The sequence below is a fragment of the Orcinus orca genome, chromosome 19 (genome assembly GCF_937001465.1).
Source record: "Orcinus orca chromosome 19, mOrcOrc1.1, whole genome shotgun sequence".
Classification (NCBI taxonomy): Eukaryota; Metazoa; Chordata; class Mammalia; order Artiodactyla; family Delphinidae; genus Orcinus; species Orcinus orca.
Window position 1 is genome coordinate 32231046 of NC_064577.1, and position 21356 is coordinate 32252401.

Genomic DNA, 21356 nt, shown 5'->3' on the forward strand with positions numbered 1-21356 from the left:
CAGCCCTCCCGCCCCCACCCTCGGTCACGTGTACATCAGGACCCGCCCAGGACCCGCCCCGGCTCCGGCTACCGCTCCCCCAACCTCTGCGGTTTCTGCAGACCAGCTGCGGAGACGACGGGAGACCCCGAGCTGTGGCGTCCGGTGAGTGCGTGGCTGACGGCGGCGGGGCCCGGGGTCGGGCGCTCGAGTTGCCAGGGCACTGGCCGGGGTCGCTGGTGGGCGGCCGACGTGGGGGGGCGGCAAGTGGTCCGCGGGTACGGGCGCGTCCCGCGGGGACCCCGCTCCCCACCCACCTCATCCCCACCCACCTCATCCCCACCCAGGTCCCCGCCATCCTCCGCCTTGCTGAGGCCGGCAGGCCACGGACCGGCAGACGGTGTGGGTCCCCCCCTTAGACCCCAGTGTCTGGGGCAAGCGGCTTCGGGGGTGGGGGGCCGGTTCTGTCCAGAGCGGCCCCACCGGGGCTGGGGGTGGTTTGGGACAGGCTCTGCGCGCCAGGAGCACCAGGACCCTAGAGGATGCGCGCCGTGAATTACCGGGGGGAGCCTCTGACGTTCTTTCAGAACAAACTAGAATACCTAAGGCTCCTCTAAGGACGTAGACGCCACAGGTGGGGGTTGGGGTGATGCGCAGCTTCAGGATGGGAGCCCTCCCACCACCGCAGCGCCGCAGTCTGCCGTAGTGGGTGGAGCCTGCTATGCTGCGCACTTGGAAAACCTCAGGGCCTCCAGTCACCCCACCCACTCATCGCCAGCCACATGTGGGTATCTCCGTGGACCTGCTTTTCTCTGCACTGCTCCCCGTTAAATTTCCTGGGGGGGGGGAATAAAAAAAGGAAACAAATTCTCCTGGGAGGAGAAACCTTGAGTCTAATTAGTGATTAGTGTTTGAACTTCTCAGTGAGAAATCATTTATTTTTTCTGGCCAGAGTGGATGGAGGAAGAGAAGGCACCTAGGGTCTGGGCAGGTGGGGTTAAGGGAGAGCAGTCGGTGGGGGGGGGGGGGGGCACTCCACCTTTGGTTGACGCCTTCTCTGCACAGGCTGTTGGCTTCCTGACTCAGATCAGCAAGGTGAGGGGAGATTTAACGCATCTAGCTCCACCCCCCTGGGTGAGAGGAGACCGATTGCGCATCTCCTGATGTTTCTGGACCTCACCCTCACTCTCACCCTGTTGCTGGGTTTTCTGAAGCCCAGGCCCTGACTGCTGGTCTGTGTCCCCCCGCGCCCCCCCCACTCTTCCTAGACATGTCATCTACTATGAAGCCGCCCAAGGGCTTTGCCCCGATGTCCTGCTGCTGGTCCACTGCGACCATGCAGAAGAGGCTGCCTTTCCTGGCCTGGCTGCCTGACTACACCTGGCACGCGCTGAAGATGGACTTCATCGCTGGGATCTCAGTTGGGCTCACAGTCATTCCCCAGGCGCTGGCCTATGCCGAGGTGGCTGGACTCCCTCCCCAGGTGAGATGTGTGCCCTTGCTGCCCACCACATCCCTTCCCCTTAGCCTGACCCCACTCCAGGCCTTAGTGCTCACCCAGGAGCAGAGTAGAAATGCATGCATAGTATTCCCTCCAGACAAGGGGGCACCCTGGGCTCCAGTCCCATGGGGCCCAAGAAGCCTTAGTTTACAACCTAGAGCATGTGACTGCCTTTGGGCAGACGCGTGCTCCTGTAACCCCTCTTGTCATGCTTGTCACACACAGGCACCAAGCTAGTTCTGGATTGCCTGATGGGGCCAGTGGGATGACTCACTCTGGCTTTAAGAATGCTTTCTCAGAATCACAGGCTCAGACATAAGGACACGAGGCCCCAGTTGGGTGTGAGTAGGAAAGAGGCCCCGTAGTCACTGTAGCTCCACAACCTTGGGTAACAGGGTGATCAGTGCACCCTGCCTGTATGTGCTGCTGTGCCCAGAATACACAATGGACCACACAGATCCCTGTGCTTAACCAGCTACACCAGGGACCCTGTGCGGGTGCCGTGTGCCTCCTGGATATTCATTGCTCTCTCTGCCCAACAGTACGGCCTCTACTCTGCCTTCATGGGGTGCTTCGTATATTTTTTTCTGGGTACCTCCCGAGATGTGACTCTGGGCCCCACGGCCATCATGTCCCTCCTGGTCTCCTTCTACACCTTCCGCGAGCCTGCCTATGCTGTGCTGCTGGCCTTTCTGTCGGGCTGCATCCAATTAGGCATGGGGTTCCTGCGCTTGGGTAAGACACTCAGACCTTCCTGTCATGGGGACGGGGGGTTGCAGCTCTGCTCTTCCTGGGGTACCAAGGCACCTCCTTCTGGGGATGCCCTGCCTTCAGCATTTCTTTCTTTGCATTCCAAGGGCTATCCGTGTGTGTGTGTGTGTGTGTGTGTGTGTGTGTGTGTGTGTCAAGAAGGGTGGCTCTCAGCTCTCTACTGTGCTCGGAGGCCAGGACACTTAGAGAAGTGCCCAGGGCCTCAGTCCCTAGTCTCTTTCCTGCTCTCCAAACCAGCCCAAACAGGGTATGCCAGTAGTCTTTAGACCCAGTCCCACCCATACCACCTCTCCCAGCCCACACTGACCCAGTGGGGCTGGGACCAGCTTGGTGTTCCCTCTTGGCTGTCCAGGGTTCCTGCTGGACTTCATCTCCTGTCCCGTCATTAAAGGTTTCACCTCGGCTGCCGCCATCATCATCGGCTTCGGGCAGATTAAGGTAGGCACCCTAGTTGGTCCTGGGGCATCTGCTGGCTAGCAGGACCAAGGCCAGGTCCTGATATGTGTGGGTCAAACTCTTGCTATTTTGGGGCTCAGAGCCTGTCGTGCTGGCATGAGTCTCCATTAATAAAATCATCCTTGGGCTTCCCTGGTGGCGCAGTGGTTGAGAGTCCGCCTGCCGATGCAGGGGACACGGGTTCGTGCCCTGGTCTGGGAAGATCCCACATGCCGCGGAGCGGCTGGGCCCGTGAGCCATGGCTGCTGAGCCTGCACGTCCGGAGCCTGTGCTCTGCAATGGGAGAGGCCACAACAGTGAGAGGCCCACGTACCACACACAGAAAATAAATAAGTAAAATAAAATGATCCTTCGGGGGAGATATTGAGTGATGGCCAAGTTCTACAACAGGTAATTTGGGGGACCAGTAATGACAGTCCCCGCTCTTGCTGGAGTTTTCATGCCTGAGTGCTTGGTTCACCTCACAGAGTTCTGCCCCTACTGCATATTGAACCATTGGGCCTTCACAAGTCACGAGTGTACTGCCAAAATTCCGACAAGCAAATTGCTCCCTAAGCTAATTTAGCTAGGTGATTTCACTTTTATGTCTGTCTTTTCCAATTTTTTGTTTAATGTTTTTCAAATATTGTGCTTTTTTATGTTTCTGTTTAAACACAAATGAGAAGTATTGGAATCAGTGATCATTGGTTATCTGAGGATATCATTTACTCTCCTTCCATTGGGTTCTGCGTACCTGGAAGGCAGGCACTGTTTTACTTCCAACGTGGCCGCCTGGAGCTGTGCTTGGGTGTGCAGAATGAAACTGAGCTGAATCGTACAGATTGAGGGACACACACACACACACACACACACACACACACACACACACACACACACACACGCCTCTCCACGGTGTGGTTCCCACAGTCAGGCTCTGCTTCACTCTAGTCCGTGACAGTCTTCGCGGATGGAGGCCGGCTGAGAAAGTAAGAACGTGAAGCCCAAGAGGGTACGTGTGAGAGAGAATAAAGTAGTTGACACGTCACTGGGTGCTGGGTTAAGCTCTCCCTATGTTTAGTTCTCAGAAGTCCTCTGGGAGGTAGGCATTACTATCTCCACTTACAGAGGAGGAGACAGCCTAGAACAGTGTGCGTAATTCGAACTATAGATTATGTACACACATATGTCAGGGTGAGCCTGGCAAGTGCTGTTTCGTGGGATGTTCTGTCCTTTATTCTGGAAACATTATCTTTCATTTTTAGTGTCAAGAATGTTCTTTTTTCGTAACACAGTGAGAGGGTAGCTTCTTTATGCATTCGTATTTGGCACCCCTAGGTCCCTGTCTTCAAAACCTTGACTAGGTCATGACAGTCATCTGAGAGCCTCTAGGCTTGGGGTGGGGGTCCTCTTGACCTGCCCACGCAGGAGTCCCTGCCCAGGACAGAAGCCGCTGTCCGTGTCTGCCCTTCCCCTTCGGGGGCTGTGTACACAGTGGGTTTTGGGGTCCTTGGAGCCTGATTGCCTTGCGAGTCTGGGCCTCGACCTCCCCTTCTGATCCCAACCAGATAACTGAAGTACAGAGTGGGGCCCCTTCTCCCACCTGAGGACCCCCGACCTGGCGGGGTCCCCTCAGCGCTCCTCCCTGGAGGACCTCGGCGCCCCCTCGACCCCTGCCCTTGCGGGTCTGCCCGTCTCGAGGCGAGACTTTCGCTTCTGACAGGGGGCGGTCCCCGATGGGCGGGCCTCCGAGTGACGGACGCGGCCTCGAGCCAATGGCGGTGGGGTCTGTGCTGTGAAGGGCGGGCCGCTGAGTGATGGACGGGGCCGCGAACAGATGGCAGCCGGGCCTGAGGGGGTGGGCAGGGCCCCGGGCCAGGGAGCGGTTGAACCAGTCTCCTTGGTTTGAGGTCGCTCAAATTACTTTGAGTAATTTGCAACGACTTGCGACAACTGGAACTTTGTGAAATACCGTCAGCGCCCCCACTTCCCCCCGAGAGGGATAACTTTGATCTCCTCCCTTTGGGGACTTTGGGAATGGACAGATAGGCCCGGGAGAGCCAGGAGATGTTTTCCCCCAGGAAGGGCCCTTGGAGGGGTAGGGGGTTCCAGGTTTGGAACAGTATTGAGATGCTGCAAGGGTTGGGTTTCAGGCCTTTATATCGCAGAAGGCTGTCTAATCAGAAGCTCTTGTTTGACAGAATCTGCTGGGACTGCAGCACATCTCCAGGCAGTTTTTTCTGCAAGTGTATTACACTTTCCACAACATCGGAGAGACCAGGTACTGGTTGGCTGTGTTTCTCCCCCCGCGCCCATAAGTAAGCTCTTCCGTCTAGATTCCTCTCCCAGTTCCCTCCCCATTTCCACTCCCAGGTGGCATTTATTCCAATCCTCTGGGATCTTGCTGCTCAAACAGGGGTCCCGCGAGCAGCATCGGCATCACCTGGGAACTGGTTAGAAGCACAGTCTGGCCGGCCCAGACCTGCTGACTCAGTCGGCTTAACAAGAGGCCCACGTGGCTCATTGAAGCTTGAGAAGCTCTGCTCTGGTCAGTCCAGTGCACCAGTCAGCGTGACCCCATGCAGGGCTTTCTCTTGTGGTCGAAGTGAGAAGAGACCATGTGAAGGAAGGGCAGGTGGTCTCTCGTTCAAGGAGTTCATAGTTCAGTGAGCAAGAGAACCACAGGGCAAGGGAAGGCAGAGGCCAACAGACATGCAGGTGCCAGGGGACGGGTGGCAGGTGGAGAGAGTTCCTACAGCAAGCACATCACTCAGATGGAGGAGTTTCTCTCAGAGCAAGCAGATTAAAGGGACAAATAGGAGATGCAGCTCGATGAGCCCAGCTGGAGGTCAGAACACCTCTCTGGCTGGAGGGGCAAGAGGAAGAAGTGACCTGGGGGGAGCTGTACGGGGAGCTTCCTGAAGGGAGTGGAGGAGACCCTGTGACCATCCTCTCCTCCCCTTCTGGTCTGCTGCTGAGGTTTCCTGGCCCATAAGATGCACCTGGTTGGGGTCAGCCACATGGAGGGCAGTGGAGATGGAGATGGACTGGTCAGAGAGCATCATAGGCAGTCAGGAGTGAATCTCCCGGAACTGACGAGACACGTGTAGCCCAGAGAGCTATGTGACTAAAAACGTGAGTTGGTAGCGCGCCTATGGCTACCACTGTGATCTGGGCTTCAGCTCCCAGGGCCTGTGTACCTACTAAGTTTCGAATAAAGTTTTGAAATGGAACAGGGACAGAGGTTACTTAGGAAAAAACAAAAAGAGCATTCGAGAGAGAAAGTTTTCCAGCAGAAGCAGCAACCAAAGGCCAGAAGGCCTGTGCTATCAGCAGGTTTGGGCGGTGACTGGTGTCTGTCTACAGGGTGGGCGATGCAGTGCTGGGACTGGTCTGCATGGTGCTGCTTCTCGTGCTAAAGCTGATGCGGGACCACGTGCCTCCCGTCCATCCCGAGATGCCCACTGGCGTGCGGCTCAGCCATGGGTTGGTTTGGACTGCCACCACAGGTGAGGGGGCCTTCTGGCTGAGGGACCATTTCCAGATTTGTCCTGCACAACCTGGTCTCACATTGTAGTCACCCCAGGAACCCGAATTCCACCCCTAGAGAACTTCACGTCACTCGCTAAGTGGTTCTGATATGCGTCCAGGGCTGAGAACTCTGTTTAACGGCAGAAGTTCTCAGCTAGGGATGATTTTGCTCCCCCCCGCCCCCGGGGGACATTTGGCAATGTTCAGAGACATTTTTGGTTGACACTACTGGGCAAGACTGTTTCTGGCTTCTGATGGGTGGAGGCCAGGGATTTTACTAAACATCCTGCAATGTATAGTCTCCCACGGCAAAAAAACTGATCTGGCCCAAGGTGTCAGCAGTGCTAAGGTTGAGAAACTCTGGCAGGTCTCTGGGGGAGAAAACAAGTTCCACTGAGACAGACTGGTCCTGTTTTAATTGTGCAGCTGCAAAGGGTAAACATTTTGCTTCAGGCCTGGAATCAGCAGGTTGAGTTGCAGTTAACCAGAGGATCTGTAAAGAAAGGCTGAAGTAAAAGGCAGCAAGATGAGGAGAGTTAGTGGAACCATTGGCTGGTTGAAGGGCCATCTCGGGGTGGCGGTGGGGATGGACATCTCTCCACTGAGCTGCCAGTAGGTGACACAGAGAGAGAATGGCAGGTACAGCAAAGCAAGGAAGCATTGATACCTACTGGGCCTTTCCAGAGCTGAGGGGAATGGAAATCATCCCGCTTGGCCCTACTCCTCCGTGGCCATGAAATCCAGCCAGTTGTGGGAGGGAGGGGGTGACTAGATTTCAGCCCTTGAGTCACTTCCAGCTTCTCCGGCTGGTCCCCAGTCCCAAGAGTCACTCACCAGACGCCATTCTGCAGCCGGGAGGCCATGGGTAAACGCTGAGCGCTTGGGAGGGTGGAAGAGCACTGGGTTTATGGTGAAACTACTGGTTTCAAGTCCTAGTTTAGCCACTTACCTGGCACTTGCATGAGTCACTTGTCAAAATTTTATGAGCTTTAGTATAGTCATCTGTAAAATAGTGAAAACAGGCTCTGTTGCCTAAAACTTAACACTCGAAGTGTGGCCTCTGACCAGCAGCACAGGCATCCCCTGGGAGCTTGTTGGAAATGCAGGTTCTCAGGCCCACCCAGACCTCTGACGCAGAATCTGCACGTTAACATGCTTGTCAGGTGACTTGTAGGCACACTGAGGTCTGATAAATGCTGCTCCAAAACCCTGTAGGCTTCTCAGGGACTACTGTCTTCTTTCTCTCCAGGATATGTGGTGTGTCCTTAGGAAACTAGTTACTGAGCTCCCAACTATGTTTATTAAAAAGTCATCGTTTCAGCTTGTATTTTAGCTGAGTGAGGACAGGTTAACCTATAGTAGTACCTTGTGTTTGTTTAGCAATTTGTAGAGAATTTGTTTAGCCCCAGAACACTCTTGTGGGCTAGGTGGAACAGTTGTAATTTCTCCCCTTTTGCAAATGAAAAAGTAGAGACTTGCAGAAATTGAATGAGCTGTGATCTGACATACAGTGATGGATGACTTATAAAGCATTTTACAAACATCACTTCTTTTGATTCTCATAGCAGCCTTGAGGATGAGATATTATTTTCCCTGTGTTGCCAGTGAGGAAAATGAGGCTCTGAAAGGTAAAACAGACAAACCAAATAAGACTTCTCAAGGTCACATAGCTAGGAGCAGGCAGAGTGAGGACTTGCTCCCAGGTCACTTGCCCTTTTTCTTGATCAGTTGATCTAGAGGTGTATCGATTTTATTTATCTCACAGAACCAGCTTTTGATTGCATTGATCTCTCTATTGCTTTTGTTTTCTCGTTAGTAGATTTTGATCTGATCTTTATTATTTCCTTGCATTGGCTACTTTTGAATTTAGGTTTCTTTTTCAAATTCTTAAGGCAGAAGCTGAGGTCTTTGAGACCTTCCTTTTCCAATATAGTGATTAGGGTCATAAATTTCCTACTCAGCACTGCTTTAGCTGCATCCCACAATTTTGATAGGTTGTGTTTTCATTTTCACTTCGTTCTAAATACTTTCTAATTTCCATTTTTACTTCTCTTTTGAATTGTGGATTATTTACCCTTTGAACCAGGAGCCTTTTAGGAATTAGTTTCCAAATATTTGGGGATTTTTTTAATTAGTATTTTGCTACTGATTTCTAACGTAATCCCATTACTGTCAGAGAACAAACTTTGTATGTACATACATGTGTAGAATTATAATTTTCTCTGGAAATGACCCCCTTTATCCTGGTAACATTCTTTGCTCTGAACTCTACTTTCATGTAGAGTTGTTCCAGATTTCTTTTGGTTAGTATTAGCATATGTTTTCCCATCCTTTTACTTTGAACCTATTTAACTTATTTGTGTCTTTATGTTTAACAAGTGTGTTTTTTGTAGGAAACATATAGACGGGTTTTGTTTTTTAATACAATCTGATGATCTCTGCCTTTTCATTGGGGGGTGGGGTAATGTTTACATTCCATGTGATGATTGATGTATCTAGCTTTAGATCTACCACATTGCTCTTTGTTTCCTATTGTCTCATTTCTTCTTTGTTCCCTTTTCCCTCTCTTTCTGCCATCTTTTGGATTGAGTATTTTTCTATGATTCTTTTTTTATTCCCTTTATTGGCTTATTGGCTATAACTGCTGTGTGTGTTTTTGTTTTTGCTTGTTTGTTTTTGGTGGTTGCTTTAGGGTTTATCGTATACATCTGTATCTTAATACAGTATACTTTCCAACTTCACGTTGATATAAGAACCTTTTGACCAGATACATCCGTTTCTCCTCTTCTAGCCTTTGTGCTATGGTTGTCATATATTTTTTTTCAACATGTGTTTTAAATCCCTCAGTCGTTATTATTGTTTCCACTTTAACTATGTAGTTACTTCTAAAGATGTACAAGTAATGAGAACAGAGTCTGTTATATCTTCCCACATTATACATCTTGTGCTTTTCGTTCCTTTGTGTAGATCCAGATTTCCATCTGTATCATTTTCCTTCTGCCTGGAGAGCCTTCTATATTGTTTCCTGTAGTGCAGGCCTGTTGGTGATGAATTCTTTCAACTTTTGTATGTCCAAAATAGTCAATGTTTTACTTTTCTTTTGGAGGGTAGCTTTGCTGGATATAGAATTCTAGACAGTTTTTTTCCTCCTCCACACTTTAAAAATGCTGTTCTCCTGTCTTCTGGCCTGCTTTGTTTCCTGCAAGAAGTCTGCTGTCATTCTTATTTCATTTCTCTAAATATGACCTTTTTCTCTGGCTGCTTTTAAGACATTCTCTTGGGCTTCCCTGGTGGCACAGTGGTTGAGAATCTGCCTGCCAGTGCAGGGGACACGGGTTTGAGCCCTGGTCTGGGAAGATCCCACATGCTGCAGAGCAACTAAGCCCGTGCGCCACAGCTACTGAGCCTGCGCATCTGGAGCCTGTGCTCCGCAACAAGAGAGGCCGCGACAGTGAGAGGCCCGCACACCGCAATGAAGAGAGGCCCCTGCTCGCCGCAACTAGAGAAAGCCCACGCACAGAAATGAAGACCCAACACAGCCAAAAAAAAAAATTCTCTTTATCATTGGCTTTAGGCAATTTGATTATGATGTGCCTTGTTGTAGTTTCTTTTTTTTCCATGTGTCTTGTCCTTGGAATTCACTGAGCTTCTTGGTTATGCAGGTTTGCAGTTTTTATCAAATTTGGAAAAATACTCAGTCATTGTTTCTTCAAATCCTTGTGCTGTCTCCCCATGCCACTCCATGGTCTTTCTTTGTGGACTCTGACACATACTAGGTTACTTGAAATTGTTCCACAGCTACTGATGCTTTGTACAGTTTTTCAATCTTTCTCTTCTTCTGTGTGTTTCATTTTGAGGAGATTCTATTGCTACATCTTCAGTTTCACTAGTCTTTTTCCTGTAATATCTAATCTGTCTTTAATCCATTCAGTGTATATTTTGCCTCAGACGTTACGGTTTTCATTTCTAGAAGGTCAATTTGGGGGATATTTGGGTATATATACACAGGCACCGTTGTTCCATATGTTTTGTCCAGTTTTTAGTTGTTTTAGGCAGCAGAGTAAACCTGCTCTGTTTCTCCGTCTTCAAAGGGGCATCACCTTGGGAGATCTGATCTCAAAGTCTTTCCAGCTCTGCCTTTGACCATGCAGTCACTGGTGACCAGTAGATGATATGCGTGCTGGCCCTGTGTGTCACCACTCCTCTGGTTCCCCATTGTGCGTTTTTCATGGTGTCATGTGTTCATGCCTGCCATACGGTTGCTTGTATCCACGCTGTTTCCCAGGCTGGGGTGGGGTCTTCCACCTTCTGAGGTGTATTTGCCCCAGTTACCCAGACGATCCAGGTTTCACTGACAGTCTCTCCCCCTGTCCTAGCTCGCAACGCCCTGGTGGTCTCCTTTGCTGCCCTGGTCGCATACTCCTTCCAGGTGACTGGATACCAGCCTTTTGTTCTAACTGGGAAGACACCCGAGGGGCTCCCTGATGCCCACATCCCTCCCTTCTCAGTGACCACTGCCAACGGGACGATCTCCTTCACCGAGATGGTACAGGTGGGTAGAGACAGGGAGCCAGGCCGGCTTGGCTGAGGCCGCAGCAGCCCCTGGGCCTGGTTCTATCTCCTAATGCATCCGCTTAGTGATGCGCAGCTCTGAACTCAGCTAGGACTGCTGTTCTCAGGAAGGGGCATCTCTGGTGCAGGGACAGGTAGGAATGAGTTCCAGATTAGGCACAACCTCAAAGGGCACCACATTTATTTTTCTACCTTGAGCCCAGGGGTGTTCCTGCCATCGTGGACGCTGGCAGAGCAGGAATCTGTTGTGTTCTGCTGTGTGTCGTGTTTCTTGCAGTGTGAGCTCACAGCCCTGCAGCTGAAGTATGTTTGCTTCTGTCAGACATGGACGAGCCAGTGCCTACCTTATCAGGTCACTGACTGGTCAGGCCTCTTCTGTCCTTCCCCAGAGGGTCACTCACCATCCCTCTCTCCTCTCTCAGGGCATGGGGGCCGGGCTGGCCGTGGTGCCCCTGATGGGTCTCCTGGAGAGCATCGCAGTGGCCAAATCCTTTGGTAAGATGCTCACCACCCACGCCCTCCCTGGTACCTCAGCCTGGAGCCCAGCCTGCCTTGCTTGCCTGCTCTTCTGCTTGCTTTTTATCTGCTTTGATTTTTAAAACTTTGAATTTTTATCTGAGTAATACATGCTTTTTTAAAAGTATTTTTTTAAAGTATTGTCTTTGTTTTTAATATAACTTATTGAATTGACAGTTTTCATTTAATTGGTAATAATAGCTGTATTTGATACCCTGTTAGCAAAATTCCTAAAAATTTGACAAGGTGCCCTTTCCGAGTGTCTGAGCACACCTGGCCTGTCCCCTCCTGACCCCTGGAGAGGCTGGGAAGCGTTAATCTACTTATATGTTTGCTGCTCAATACTGATTCCCTCTGCCTGAGCTGAGGCTGCCAGACCTTTCATATGTCCCTGCTTCTGTCTTAGGTCCCTGGACTTTTGTTCTGTGTTGTCCATGAGGATGATGTGTTTCTTCTGTTCTATAAGAGGGTTAAGTCCTTTGTTTGGATCTAATTTTACTCTAAAGGTTAAAATTCAGATATATGACATGTATGTTACTATGACTACCTAACTTGTGTTCACTGCCCAGCCCAGGTTGTGCCAGGATTATGTTTCCTTCCTTGAAGTTCCAGCATCTGGATCCTTAGACCATTCCAAGGAGACTATAAACCAGTGTTCATTCTAAAGGGTTTTCCTTTCCAAACGCCAGCAGTTGCTCAAGACCACGCTGCATTTCAGTTTGCGACCTGTTCAGCTTACATCTTTTTTGTTCAGTTTTTATTTTTCTGATCCTTTTTTTTTTTTTTAATTTGGAGGGGCATATCTCAGAATCTGCATGTGACAGATTTTACTCATCTTGTCTATTACTTAGAAAACTCTCCGTTTTCTTTTGAAGTCAGCTGACTTCCTGTGCTCATTTGTAAAGCTTGTCCTGCTTTTAAATCAAGGCTTAGTAAACCACAGCCTGCTGCCCATCACCTGCGAATGGCTTTTGCATTTTTAAATGTTTAAAAAAAATCTAAAGAAGATTTGGATTTGATGACACATGAAAAGTATATGAAATTTGTATTTCAGTTCACAAGTAAGGTTTTATTGGAAGGTGATCTCTTGTTCACTTGTTTCGTGTTGTATGGCTGCTTTGTGCTATAATGGGGAGCTGAGCAGTTGTGACAGAGGGTGTGACCCTCAAAACCTAAAATAGTGACGGTCTGGCCCTTTACAGAAAGTTTACCAACCACTGTCTTAAAATTCATGCCGCGGGCTTCCCTGGTGGCGCAGTGGTTGAGAGTCCGCCTGCCGATGCAGGGGACATGGGTTCGTGCCCCAGTCCGGGAAGATACCACATGCCGTGCAGCGGCTGGGCCCGTGAGCCATGGCCACTAAGCCTGCGCGTCCGGAGCCTGTGCTCTGCAACGGGAGAGGCCACAGCAGTGAGAGGCCCGCGTACCGCAAAAAAAAAAAAAAAAAAAAAAAAAAAAAAAAAATTCATGCCGCTCCATAGTTTCTCCCTAAATCTTCCCGCTCATGTCTCTGGGCCTCATCTGAGACTTTCTAGTCATCTTGACTTGCCACCAGAGAGCTTTTTAGTTTAAAACATCTTTCCCTTATTATAAAAGCAATACATGTTTGTTGCACAAGATATTGAAAGTTCAGAAATGGATAAAAAAAAACGAATCACTTGTAATGTCCTTCACTACCTCAATTAACTGCTAACGTTTCGCTCTACATCTACTTTTTTTTTGGTAAACACACAAAGACGTGTGTACATTTGCATATATGTATATTTTATCTGTGTTTATACCTTCTATTTACAAACATAGACCATGCTGTAGGGAGAAACTGGTAGCCTGTTTTATCATTTCATAGACAGTTTCCTGATGATATGTAACTAGTGACAGTGTTTTTATTGTCTGTTCTCTTTATAGCTTCTCAAAATAATTACCGTATTGATGCCAACCAGGAGCTGCTGGCCATCGGTAAGACTCCAGTGGCAGGTGGCTCTTGGGGTCTGGGTGGTGGAGGTGCTGACACGCAGGGTGCAGAGCTGCCCCGAGTGGGGCCCGTTCTCCTATCTCAGGTCGTTCAGTTTAATCCCTAGGAGTAGGGTGCAGACATCTAGTGTCTGACTGAGGCTCACTGAGCACCTGCTGTGTACCAGACCCTGAGGGCTGTGGCCTGTTCTGTGCCTGGGAACGCCTGGAATGTTCCACCTGGGCTGGGGGTGGGGGCTTCCAGGGCGAGGGTCAGGTTGCTGAGGAATGTGGCCAGGTAGGATCTCAGGTGAGCCTGCTGATTGTGTGGGATCTTGGCTGCCTGTGCCTCGCCCTGTGCCTCCCTCCAGGAGGGGCAGGCGGATGAGTGAGGACTCAGATGGGCCCCAGGCTTCCTGACTGTGGAGCAGTGCATCCCAGGTGACACCTGAGCTGTCTCTAGAGCAGGCCTTGAACCTGTGACCAGTTGTGGGTTTGTGGAGCCAAGGAGACCATGGTGGTCTTTGTGAAGGCCCCTGGGTGAGGTGGGTGCTGACGAGCTGATGGTGATGAACTTGGGCTAGTTACCTCCATTCTGAGGTCCCAGCCAGGTTCCGGGCATGGCTGTGTCCAGTACAGCTTAATCAGAGGCACACAGGGAAGGCAGCTTACTGGCCATGACCTTCTCCCATTCACCTTGGCTAGTCATCTCATGGAAGTGTGGGTTTGAAGGAACTCAAGAGTAGCAGGGATGCCGGCAGGCGTACTGGGCACTTCAGGCCTGTCTCTGCACACTTGCCTTACTCAGCCGTCCCCCTTTCTGGGCAGGAGGGATTCCTCATTCTTTTATACGTGGGAAAAGGCATATTTCACACAGGCAGGGCTGGGGTCAGAACTGCTTTATAGCTAGAATTAATCTCGGCGCACTTGGCAAAGATCATGATTTGACCTTCCTAGAGGGAGAGAGAACCAGATATAGGATGCCCCCCTGGGTAGTTCCTCTCACCTTCTGTCTTCCTGTTTCCTTTCTGGTTTTTATCTCCTTTCTCCTCCTCTCCTTTTTCTCTCTATTTTATGCTGCTTCTCGTCCTGGATGAGCTTTTTCCTTCCGTTTCTCCACAGGCCTGACAAACATCCTGGGCTCCCTCTTCTCCTCCTACCCGGTCACGGGCAGCTTTGGCCGGTGAGTGACCACGTTCCCCCTTCCCTGTGTCTCCAGGGAGGTCCCCGCCCAGGTCAGAGGGTCCTTGTCTAGCTTGAAGAACTAGGTTCCCCCTCCTGGGCCCTTGCCCATGTCCTGAGGCCGTTTTCACTTTTCTCCACATTGGTCCTCTCTCCCTTGGTCAGCTGTGACGGTGTTTATGGGGAGACAAGAGGGGGCTCCCTCTGCTTCCCTCACCATCTTAGCTGGTTTTCTTTACGCCGATACACGGCGCTGCAGTTTAACGTTAAAAAGATCCCCGTGCATGGAAATGCTCCCAGCATCTTGGTGCTGGAGTTAATTCCTGAAAGACAGTGGAGGTGGGAGGGATTGTGGCTCCTCGCCTCCCCTGCTCTCCCAGCCCGACAGCCACTAATGGGTCTCTGTTGCCTTCCAGGACGGCTGTGAATGCTCAGTCAGGGGTGTGCACCCCAGCAGGGGGCCTGATGACGGGTGAGCACCCCTTGCACAGACACTGTGTTCCCCGTGTCCGCCGCAGTGAGATAGGAGGGAAGGAGTGGAGGGAGCCCAGGGTGTGGGTGCCGTCGGCTCTGGTGCCTGGCTGTGTGCCCCAGAGCAGGGACTCCTTGCTGGGTGGGAGTTGGGGCGGCAGGGCCATGAGGTCACAGCACCCCACGCCCCTGCAGGAGCCCTGGTGCTGCTGTCACTCGACTACCTGACCTCACTCTTCTACTACATCCCCAAGTCTGCCCTGGCTGCTGTCATTATCATGGCTGTGGTCCCCCTGTTCGACACCAAGATCGTGGGGACGCTCTGGCGAGTGAAAAGTATGTATCTCCTGTCCGTCGGCACCAAGGTTATCGATGATCCTCCGTCTGCCATTGGCTGCTGCCCAGGCTGGCCCAGCTGGGGGAGAGATGGGGGCTTTGGGGTGACCAGCAGGGTTCGTGTCATAGCCTCCCTTTCTCCACTGGTCATAGCAGCTCAAGGTTCTCCGGAACCTGCAATTCCTTTACCGTAACAAGTTTTTGTTCTCTTTTGTTTTTCAAAGCAGTTAAGGGATTTATGTGGCTTCTACATCTAAGAGAAGTCTCGGTGCCTCCCTGGTCCTCATATCCCTTTTTCCTTGGTCCCCTGAGAAGTGCCCACTGGGACCTCTCCCCAGGGGCAGGGGACCAGGCAGGTCTTAAGGGCCCCTCGCCCAGGTAGGGAGGGATTTCTTGCCTCTGACACATCCTTGAGGTGGCATGGCCTGTCAGAAACATCAGTCCCCAAGTCTCTGGATGGGGGTCCCCCGGGAGCTGTTTGGGGTCCATGACACCTTCACTCATTATGAGGAAAGGCACGCACGAGGTGTCTCTTGTCAGGGGGCTCGGGTAGCTGGGAGCCAAGGTCGCTGAGGAGGGGCCATTCCTCAGCTGGACCTCCTCTTCCAGGGCTGGACTTGCTGCCCCTCTGCGTGACGTTCCTGCTCTGCTTCTGGGAGGTCCAGTACGGCATCCTGGCAGGGACCCTGGTGTCTATGCTGGTTCTCCTGCACTCCGTGGCCAGACCCAAGATACAGGTAGCCCATCTGGTCCCCCTGAGGGGGACCTGCTGGCCTCAGGGGGCCCGGTGGGGTGAAGCATGCCATGGGCAGACCCTTTGACCCCACTGTCTTGCATTTTGAGTTCTTGGTGTGATTGTGGCCTGAGGCACTGCCAAGTGACCATTCACCTAGCGGATGGTTTGACCTTCCGGTCATAACCCCACAGTGCTACCTTGCTGCGCGTGGGGCTGTGGCGCAGGTGGGGGTCCCGCCAGCTCTGCACCCTCCCGTCCACCCTAGGCCTGGAAGAGCTGCCCTGTTGAACTTGCCTCCAGGGCTCACTGGCTTCCCCACACTGTCCCCAGGTGTCAGAGGGCCCGATGCTGGTCCTGCAGCCGGCGAGTGGCCTGCACTTCCCTGCGATCGAAACCCTCCGGGAGGCGTTACTGAGCCGGGCTCTGGAAAGTACGTGGCCAGTTGGGCTGCGGTCACCCCCAGCTCCCCGCCACCCTCTCAGCAGGGGTTCCTGCTGGACCCCAAGACCCTGCTCTCGGCTGTCAGGAAGGAGCTTGCCTGTCCTTGGGTCCTGGGGGTCTCGGGCGTCTCAAGAGTGGCGTCCAGTGGACACCCCCCCGCACCGTGTGTGCATGCAGCAAGGGTGGCAGTTTCCCAACATGTGTCCCTGAGGGCCCGCTCCTTCCAGGAGTTGGTATTTAGGGGAGAAAGGGGTCTGTTTGCCTGCCCTATGAAGGAAATGGTTGTTGCTGTCTCCAGACAGCTAACGTTTTGGGTCCTTGTCCTTTCCCCTTCCCGTCCCCACTGGGGAGGAGCTCTTGATGGCCTTGTTTGGCCCCATGCCCCTGGCCAGAGCCTTTTCTGGCAGCCTCTGCCTGGTGTGACCACTCCCCTGTCCCCCCAGCATCCCCGCCACGCTCTGCAGCCCTGGACTGCACCCACATCTGCAGCATTGACTACACGGTGGTGCTGGGGCTCGGGGAGCTCCTGGAGGACTTCCACAAGCGGGGCGCCACCCTCGCCCTCATTGGCCTGCAGGTGGGTGTCAGCATCTGCTCTCGAAGTAGCCTGTGAGGTCTGTGTTGTCACCATCCCCATGTCAAGGTGAGGATGCCAAGGCCCAGAGAAGCTGAGTGACTTGCCCAATGTCACACAGTGAGGAAGGCGGCTGGGCTCCATTTTTGTGGCATCTGGCTGCAGAGCTCTGCTTGTGTCCGTTACATCATGTGTTGTATTTGCAGAGCACTCATCTCCGTGTTCTTCAGAAGGTATTCACTTAAGAAGTGTTCCTCTTACAGAGATGTGAGTTAGCCTGTGACGTGGCTTGCTAGGGCAGGAGCATTCCCACCTGGAATCACCGTTTGTCCCACAGGTCCCCGTTCTCCGTGTCCTGCTGTCAGCTGACCTGAAGGGCGTCCTGTACTTCTGCACCCTGGAAGAAGCAGGTGGGTGTGGCCAGTCATCAGAGTGAGAGGCACGGCAGCCTGGCTGCCACACCCCACAGGGTCAGGACGGCAGGACAGAAACCCTGGGAGGTGGGAGGGTCAGTGCTCGAGTCCAAGAGTGGGGAGCACTCGGACGAGGGTGAGGCAGTGGACAGGTTGTCAGGGGGCCTTCCTGCTCTGGGGTTTTATGTTTTGGGACTGTATATGAGTTTTTAATTGAGGCACAGTTCACATACAGTGAAATGCACAGATCCTAAATGTGAGTTTGAGTCCTGACACATGGATGCAATGGGCGTCCAGTCAGGATGTAGCTTTTCTCCATCGTTCCAGAAAGTTCCCTCTTGCTCCCTTCCAGTGGCCCCCACTAGGGGTAAGCACTGCTCTGATTTCTTCCACCATCGGTCAGTGTAGCCTGTTCCGGAACTTCATGTAGTGGGATCAAGAGGATTCTTTCTGTGTTCGGCTTCCTTGGCTCAACTTGGTGTCTGTGCGATTCATCCATGTTGCTGCTAAAGCAGCCAGACGCTGATCCACAGGAACTGGATAAGCAGATTGGGCCCAGCCGCACCATGGAACCCGCGCAGCAGTGAGGAGGGTTATCGTGGCATGGAGAGTGGTGAGGTGCTGGTGGAGACTTAGGTGAAACCGGCCCGGGGCTGGAGATATTGGTCCAGGGACCTTAACTCCCCAGGCTTGAGGCCCCCAAAAGGCCAGCCTTTAATCCCATTCTGTGAACTGGCCTATCCTCACTTCACTTTTTTAGTGTTTGGAAACCTTGTGTTTTCTGCAGAGAAATACCTGAAGCAAGAACCAGGGACCCAGCCCTACAATGGCAGCGAAGACTCTGTTCCGGAACACAAGATCGCCCTGCTGAAGGCCTGATTGGGCTGCCAATGGGCGCCCGACATCAGAGGGTCTCACGGAAGGTTCTGGTCACTGTGATGCCGGATGCCGCCTTGCAGATGGATCTGAGAAACCTGAGTAGGTGTCCCAGAGGAGGGGGATGGCAACTGCGTGGGGGTCCACAGGTGGGACTCATCCCTTCCTCTGAGATGATTGAAAAAGTACCTCCCTGCTCTTCCTGGTATGCGAACTCTTTTTTTAAAGAGTGATTTGGAGAACACTTTCTAGAATGGCAGACCACTTGAGAAAGGAAAGGGCAGGGATTTCAACCTGGTCTAGGAGAGGAGACCTCTCGCCCCAGCTCCTTCCTAGATTTCAGGGGAAATGGGGAGGGTGGGCATCTCTCAGGTGGGTTCCCTTCTTGATGGCGGCGGCTGAGCTGTTGTTGAGAGGAAAACCAAGGTTTGCCAAATGACTTAAAGTGTCTATTAAAAATAACTTCGTTGTGTTTTCTAAATAAGTATAGCTTTGGTGTTTTTGTAAAAACCATAAATGCTTATTGTAAAAACTACAGGTAACCATCCCCCCCATCCACTTTGGTGATAGCTCCACACCTCCTCCCTCCAGTACACGTACATGTGTGTACGTTAGCATGTGGGTGTGTGTTTACAGTCATGTAAATGGGATCATTTCATCCATGGTGCTCTGTGACCCACATTTTCATGCGGTCATTGCTGTGAATTATTTGTTGTGATAATAAACAGAATACATGAATATCAATGGCTACGTGGTATTTTATTCTATATGAGTCATAATTTACTTAGCAAGCTCTCCATACAGGGACTTGCCTGTTTTAAATTTCACTTCCATCAATTTTTAGAGGTAAATCCTAGCTGAGGAAGGTTGTGCTCCTGGACTCTTTGAGAAAGAGCTCACCATGCAGATGGCCCTGGATGCGGTGCCATAGAGCCACCAGTGTTCTGCCCAAGCCACCCTGGCCAGTATCTGAGCAGAGCAAGGGTCCAAGCCTGCCCATAATACGTGAGTCTTTTCAGATTCCTTGTCCTCCATCTTCTGGTGTTTCTCCTTCCAGGACCCTGACCAGCCAGCTAAACGGTTCACCGCCAGCCCCAAGGCAGCCTTCCCTTACCTCAGACAGTTTCTCTTTTTCCACAAGGTGAGTGTGTCCTGAAGCTCTGCCCGCTGGGCCACACCTGGCCAGAGCTGTGATGGGAGTTGTGGTCCCTTTTTGGCCTGTGCCCACATTCTGAGCCCACCCATTCTGGACCCCAGAGATCATCCAATTCACAATGTAGCCAGTTGATGCACACAGGTGGGACCAATTTCATTGAAAACCCTCACCATCTGTGACTCAGCAGCTCTGCTTCTAGGAAGCCACTCTAGCAAAACACAAGCCTGTCTCCGGGGAAGCTGACCAAGGATGTTTATCACAACCTCGTTAGCAATTTTGGAAAATGAAAGCAACCTAAGTGTCTTGACCATGGAACATTCAAGGAATGAATTGGTGTAGGTACTCACAGATTTTTGAGTGAAAAAGGCAAGTTGCAGAGTGATACCCATCTTAAGATACCATTTGTGTAAACACACCCACTAAATGATGGTATGATATATGTATGAGGTTTTTAAAAGTTCTGGAAGGATAAACGTCAAACTCATAACTGTGATTACTTCTTGGGTTGACAGTAACCATATCTGTATGGTTTAATATTTCAAAGAACATTACATTGATGTATACTTAAAAATTAAATTTAAAAAAAAGAGAGAAGTATGGAGAATTGCCTGGAAAGAATTTGGAACTTGGTGTCAGAAGATGCAGGGCTGGGTTCCATCATCCTTTCTCATCAGCCGGACAAGCTGTCTGAGCCTTGGGCTATAAACCGGGGAATCCATGTGACTGTACTGATGATGACACAGTTGATGGAGCCTTTCCTCACCACTGGCTGGCATGGTGCTTATGGCACTGACATCACCAACACCATTGCAGTTCCCTGCCTCCCCTGTAGTGAGTGTGGCCACGTGACTGATACCAAGTCAGTGCTGTTTGTTGTGCGTTCAATTGTGTACCGGCCCCACAGAGTTCATATGTTGAGTCCTAACCTGCAGTACCCAGAATGGGACCTTATTTGGAGCTAGGGTCATTGCAGATGTAATTAGTTAAGTGCATACTTGCAGTAGGGTGGGCCCTAATCCAATATGGCTGTGTCCTTATAAAAAGGGGAGGGTTGCCTAGTGGTTAGGCTTCTGGGCTTTCACTGCCATGGCCCGGGTTCAGTCCCTGGTCCGGGAACTGAGATCCTGCAAGCTGCACCACGCAGTCACAAAAAAAAATGGTCGGGGGCAGGTTTGGTACAGATATGCGTATACAGGGGGACCATGATGTGAACATGAAGGCAGAGATGGGGGTGATGCTTCTACAAGCCAAAGAATGCCAGCCATCACCAGCAAACCACCAGAATCCAGGAGGCAGGCCTGGAACAGATGCTCCTTCAGAGCCTCAGAAGGAACCAACCCTGATGACACATTGATCTCAGACTTCTAACCCCCAGAACTGTGAGACAGTAAATTTCTGTTGTGTAAGCTACCCCATTTGTGGTACTTTGTCACAGCAGCCCTAGTAGACTAATACAGTACGTGGGGAGTGTGCGTGCCATTTCTTACCTGGCCAATAGAAGCCTTCCGTGCTCCCTCCTCCGAGCACTTTCCCCGTTTCTGGCTGGCTGGCATGGCGATGAGCTTCTGGGGGACCTGGTGATGCCACATATCATAAGGGACAGAGTTTTGGTCAGCTGGAGTGAAGGAGGCCACCTACTGGGCTGTGCCCTGGCCAGCACCGTTACATGGGCCAGAAGTAAGCTCTGAAGACCCCTTGTTACAGCAGCTGGTGGAGCCCTGACTACACAGATGATGTTGATGATGGTGGTGGTGATGTAGAACAGCGCTGTCCAACAGACAATGCAATAACAGCAATACAATGCAAGCCCCAGTGTGAGCCACATGGGTCATTTTAACATTTCAAGTAGCTTTACTAAAAAAAGTAACAAGATCCAATAAAGATGTAAAAAAAAAAAAAGGTGAAATTAACATATCTTT

General features: G+C 51.4%; 1 protein-coding gene across 2 annotated transcripts; it reads left to right on the forward strand.

Moving 5' to 3' along the window:
- The first annotated feature begins 5 nt into the window (after positions 1-5).
- SLC26A11 (solute carrier family 26 member 11) lies at positions 6-19019 on the forward strand. Of its 2 annotated transcripts, XM_004275550.3 has the most exons (17): positions 6-144; positions 1248-1462; positions 2023-2215; positions 2604-2689; positions 4885-4964; positions 6050-6192; positions 10591-10766; positions 11209-11281; positions 13208-13258; positions 14375-14435; positions 14851-14906; positions 15101-15241; positions 15851-15978; positions 16308-16407; positions 16862-16995; positions 17330-17402; positions 18193-19019. In XM_004275550.3, exons 2-17 carry the CDS (start codon positions 1250-1252, stop codon positions 18282-18284), a joined length of 1800 nt encoding a protein of 599 aa, XP_004275598.1. In that variant the 5' UTR covers positions 6-144; positions 1248-1249; the 3' UTR covers positions 18285-19019. The 2 variants fall into 2 exon arrangements, with proteins under 2 accessions (XP_004275598.1, XP_033294569.1); XM_033438678.2 differs by lacking the exons at positions 6-144; positions 2023-2215 and having other exon boundaries at positions 1283-1462; positions 2578-2689.
- Positions 19020-21356: the final 2337 nt, after the last annotated feature.

Coding starts and splice junctions, on each gene's coding strand:
- SLC26A11 (XM_004275550.3), top strand. CDS start 1,250: ATGTCATCTACTATGAAGCCGCCCAAGGGCTTTGCCCCGATGTCCTGC. Junction 4,965..6,049: donor CACAACATCGGAGAGACCAG/GTACTGGTTGGC, acceptor GTCTGTCTACAG/GGTGGGCGATGCAGTGCTGG. Junction 11,282..13,207: donor CGCAGTGGCCAAATCCTTTG/GTAAGATGCTCA, acceptor TTCTCTTTATAG/CTTCTCAAAATAATTACCGT.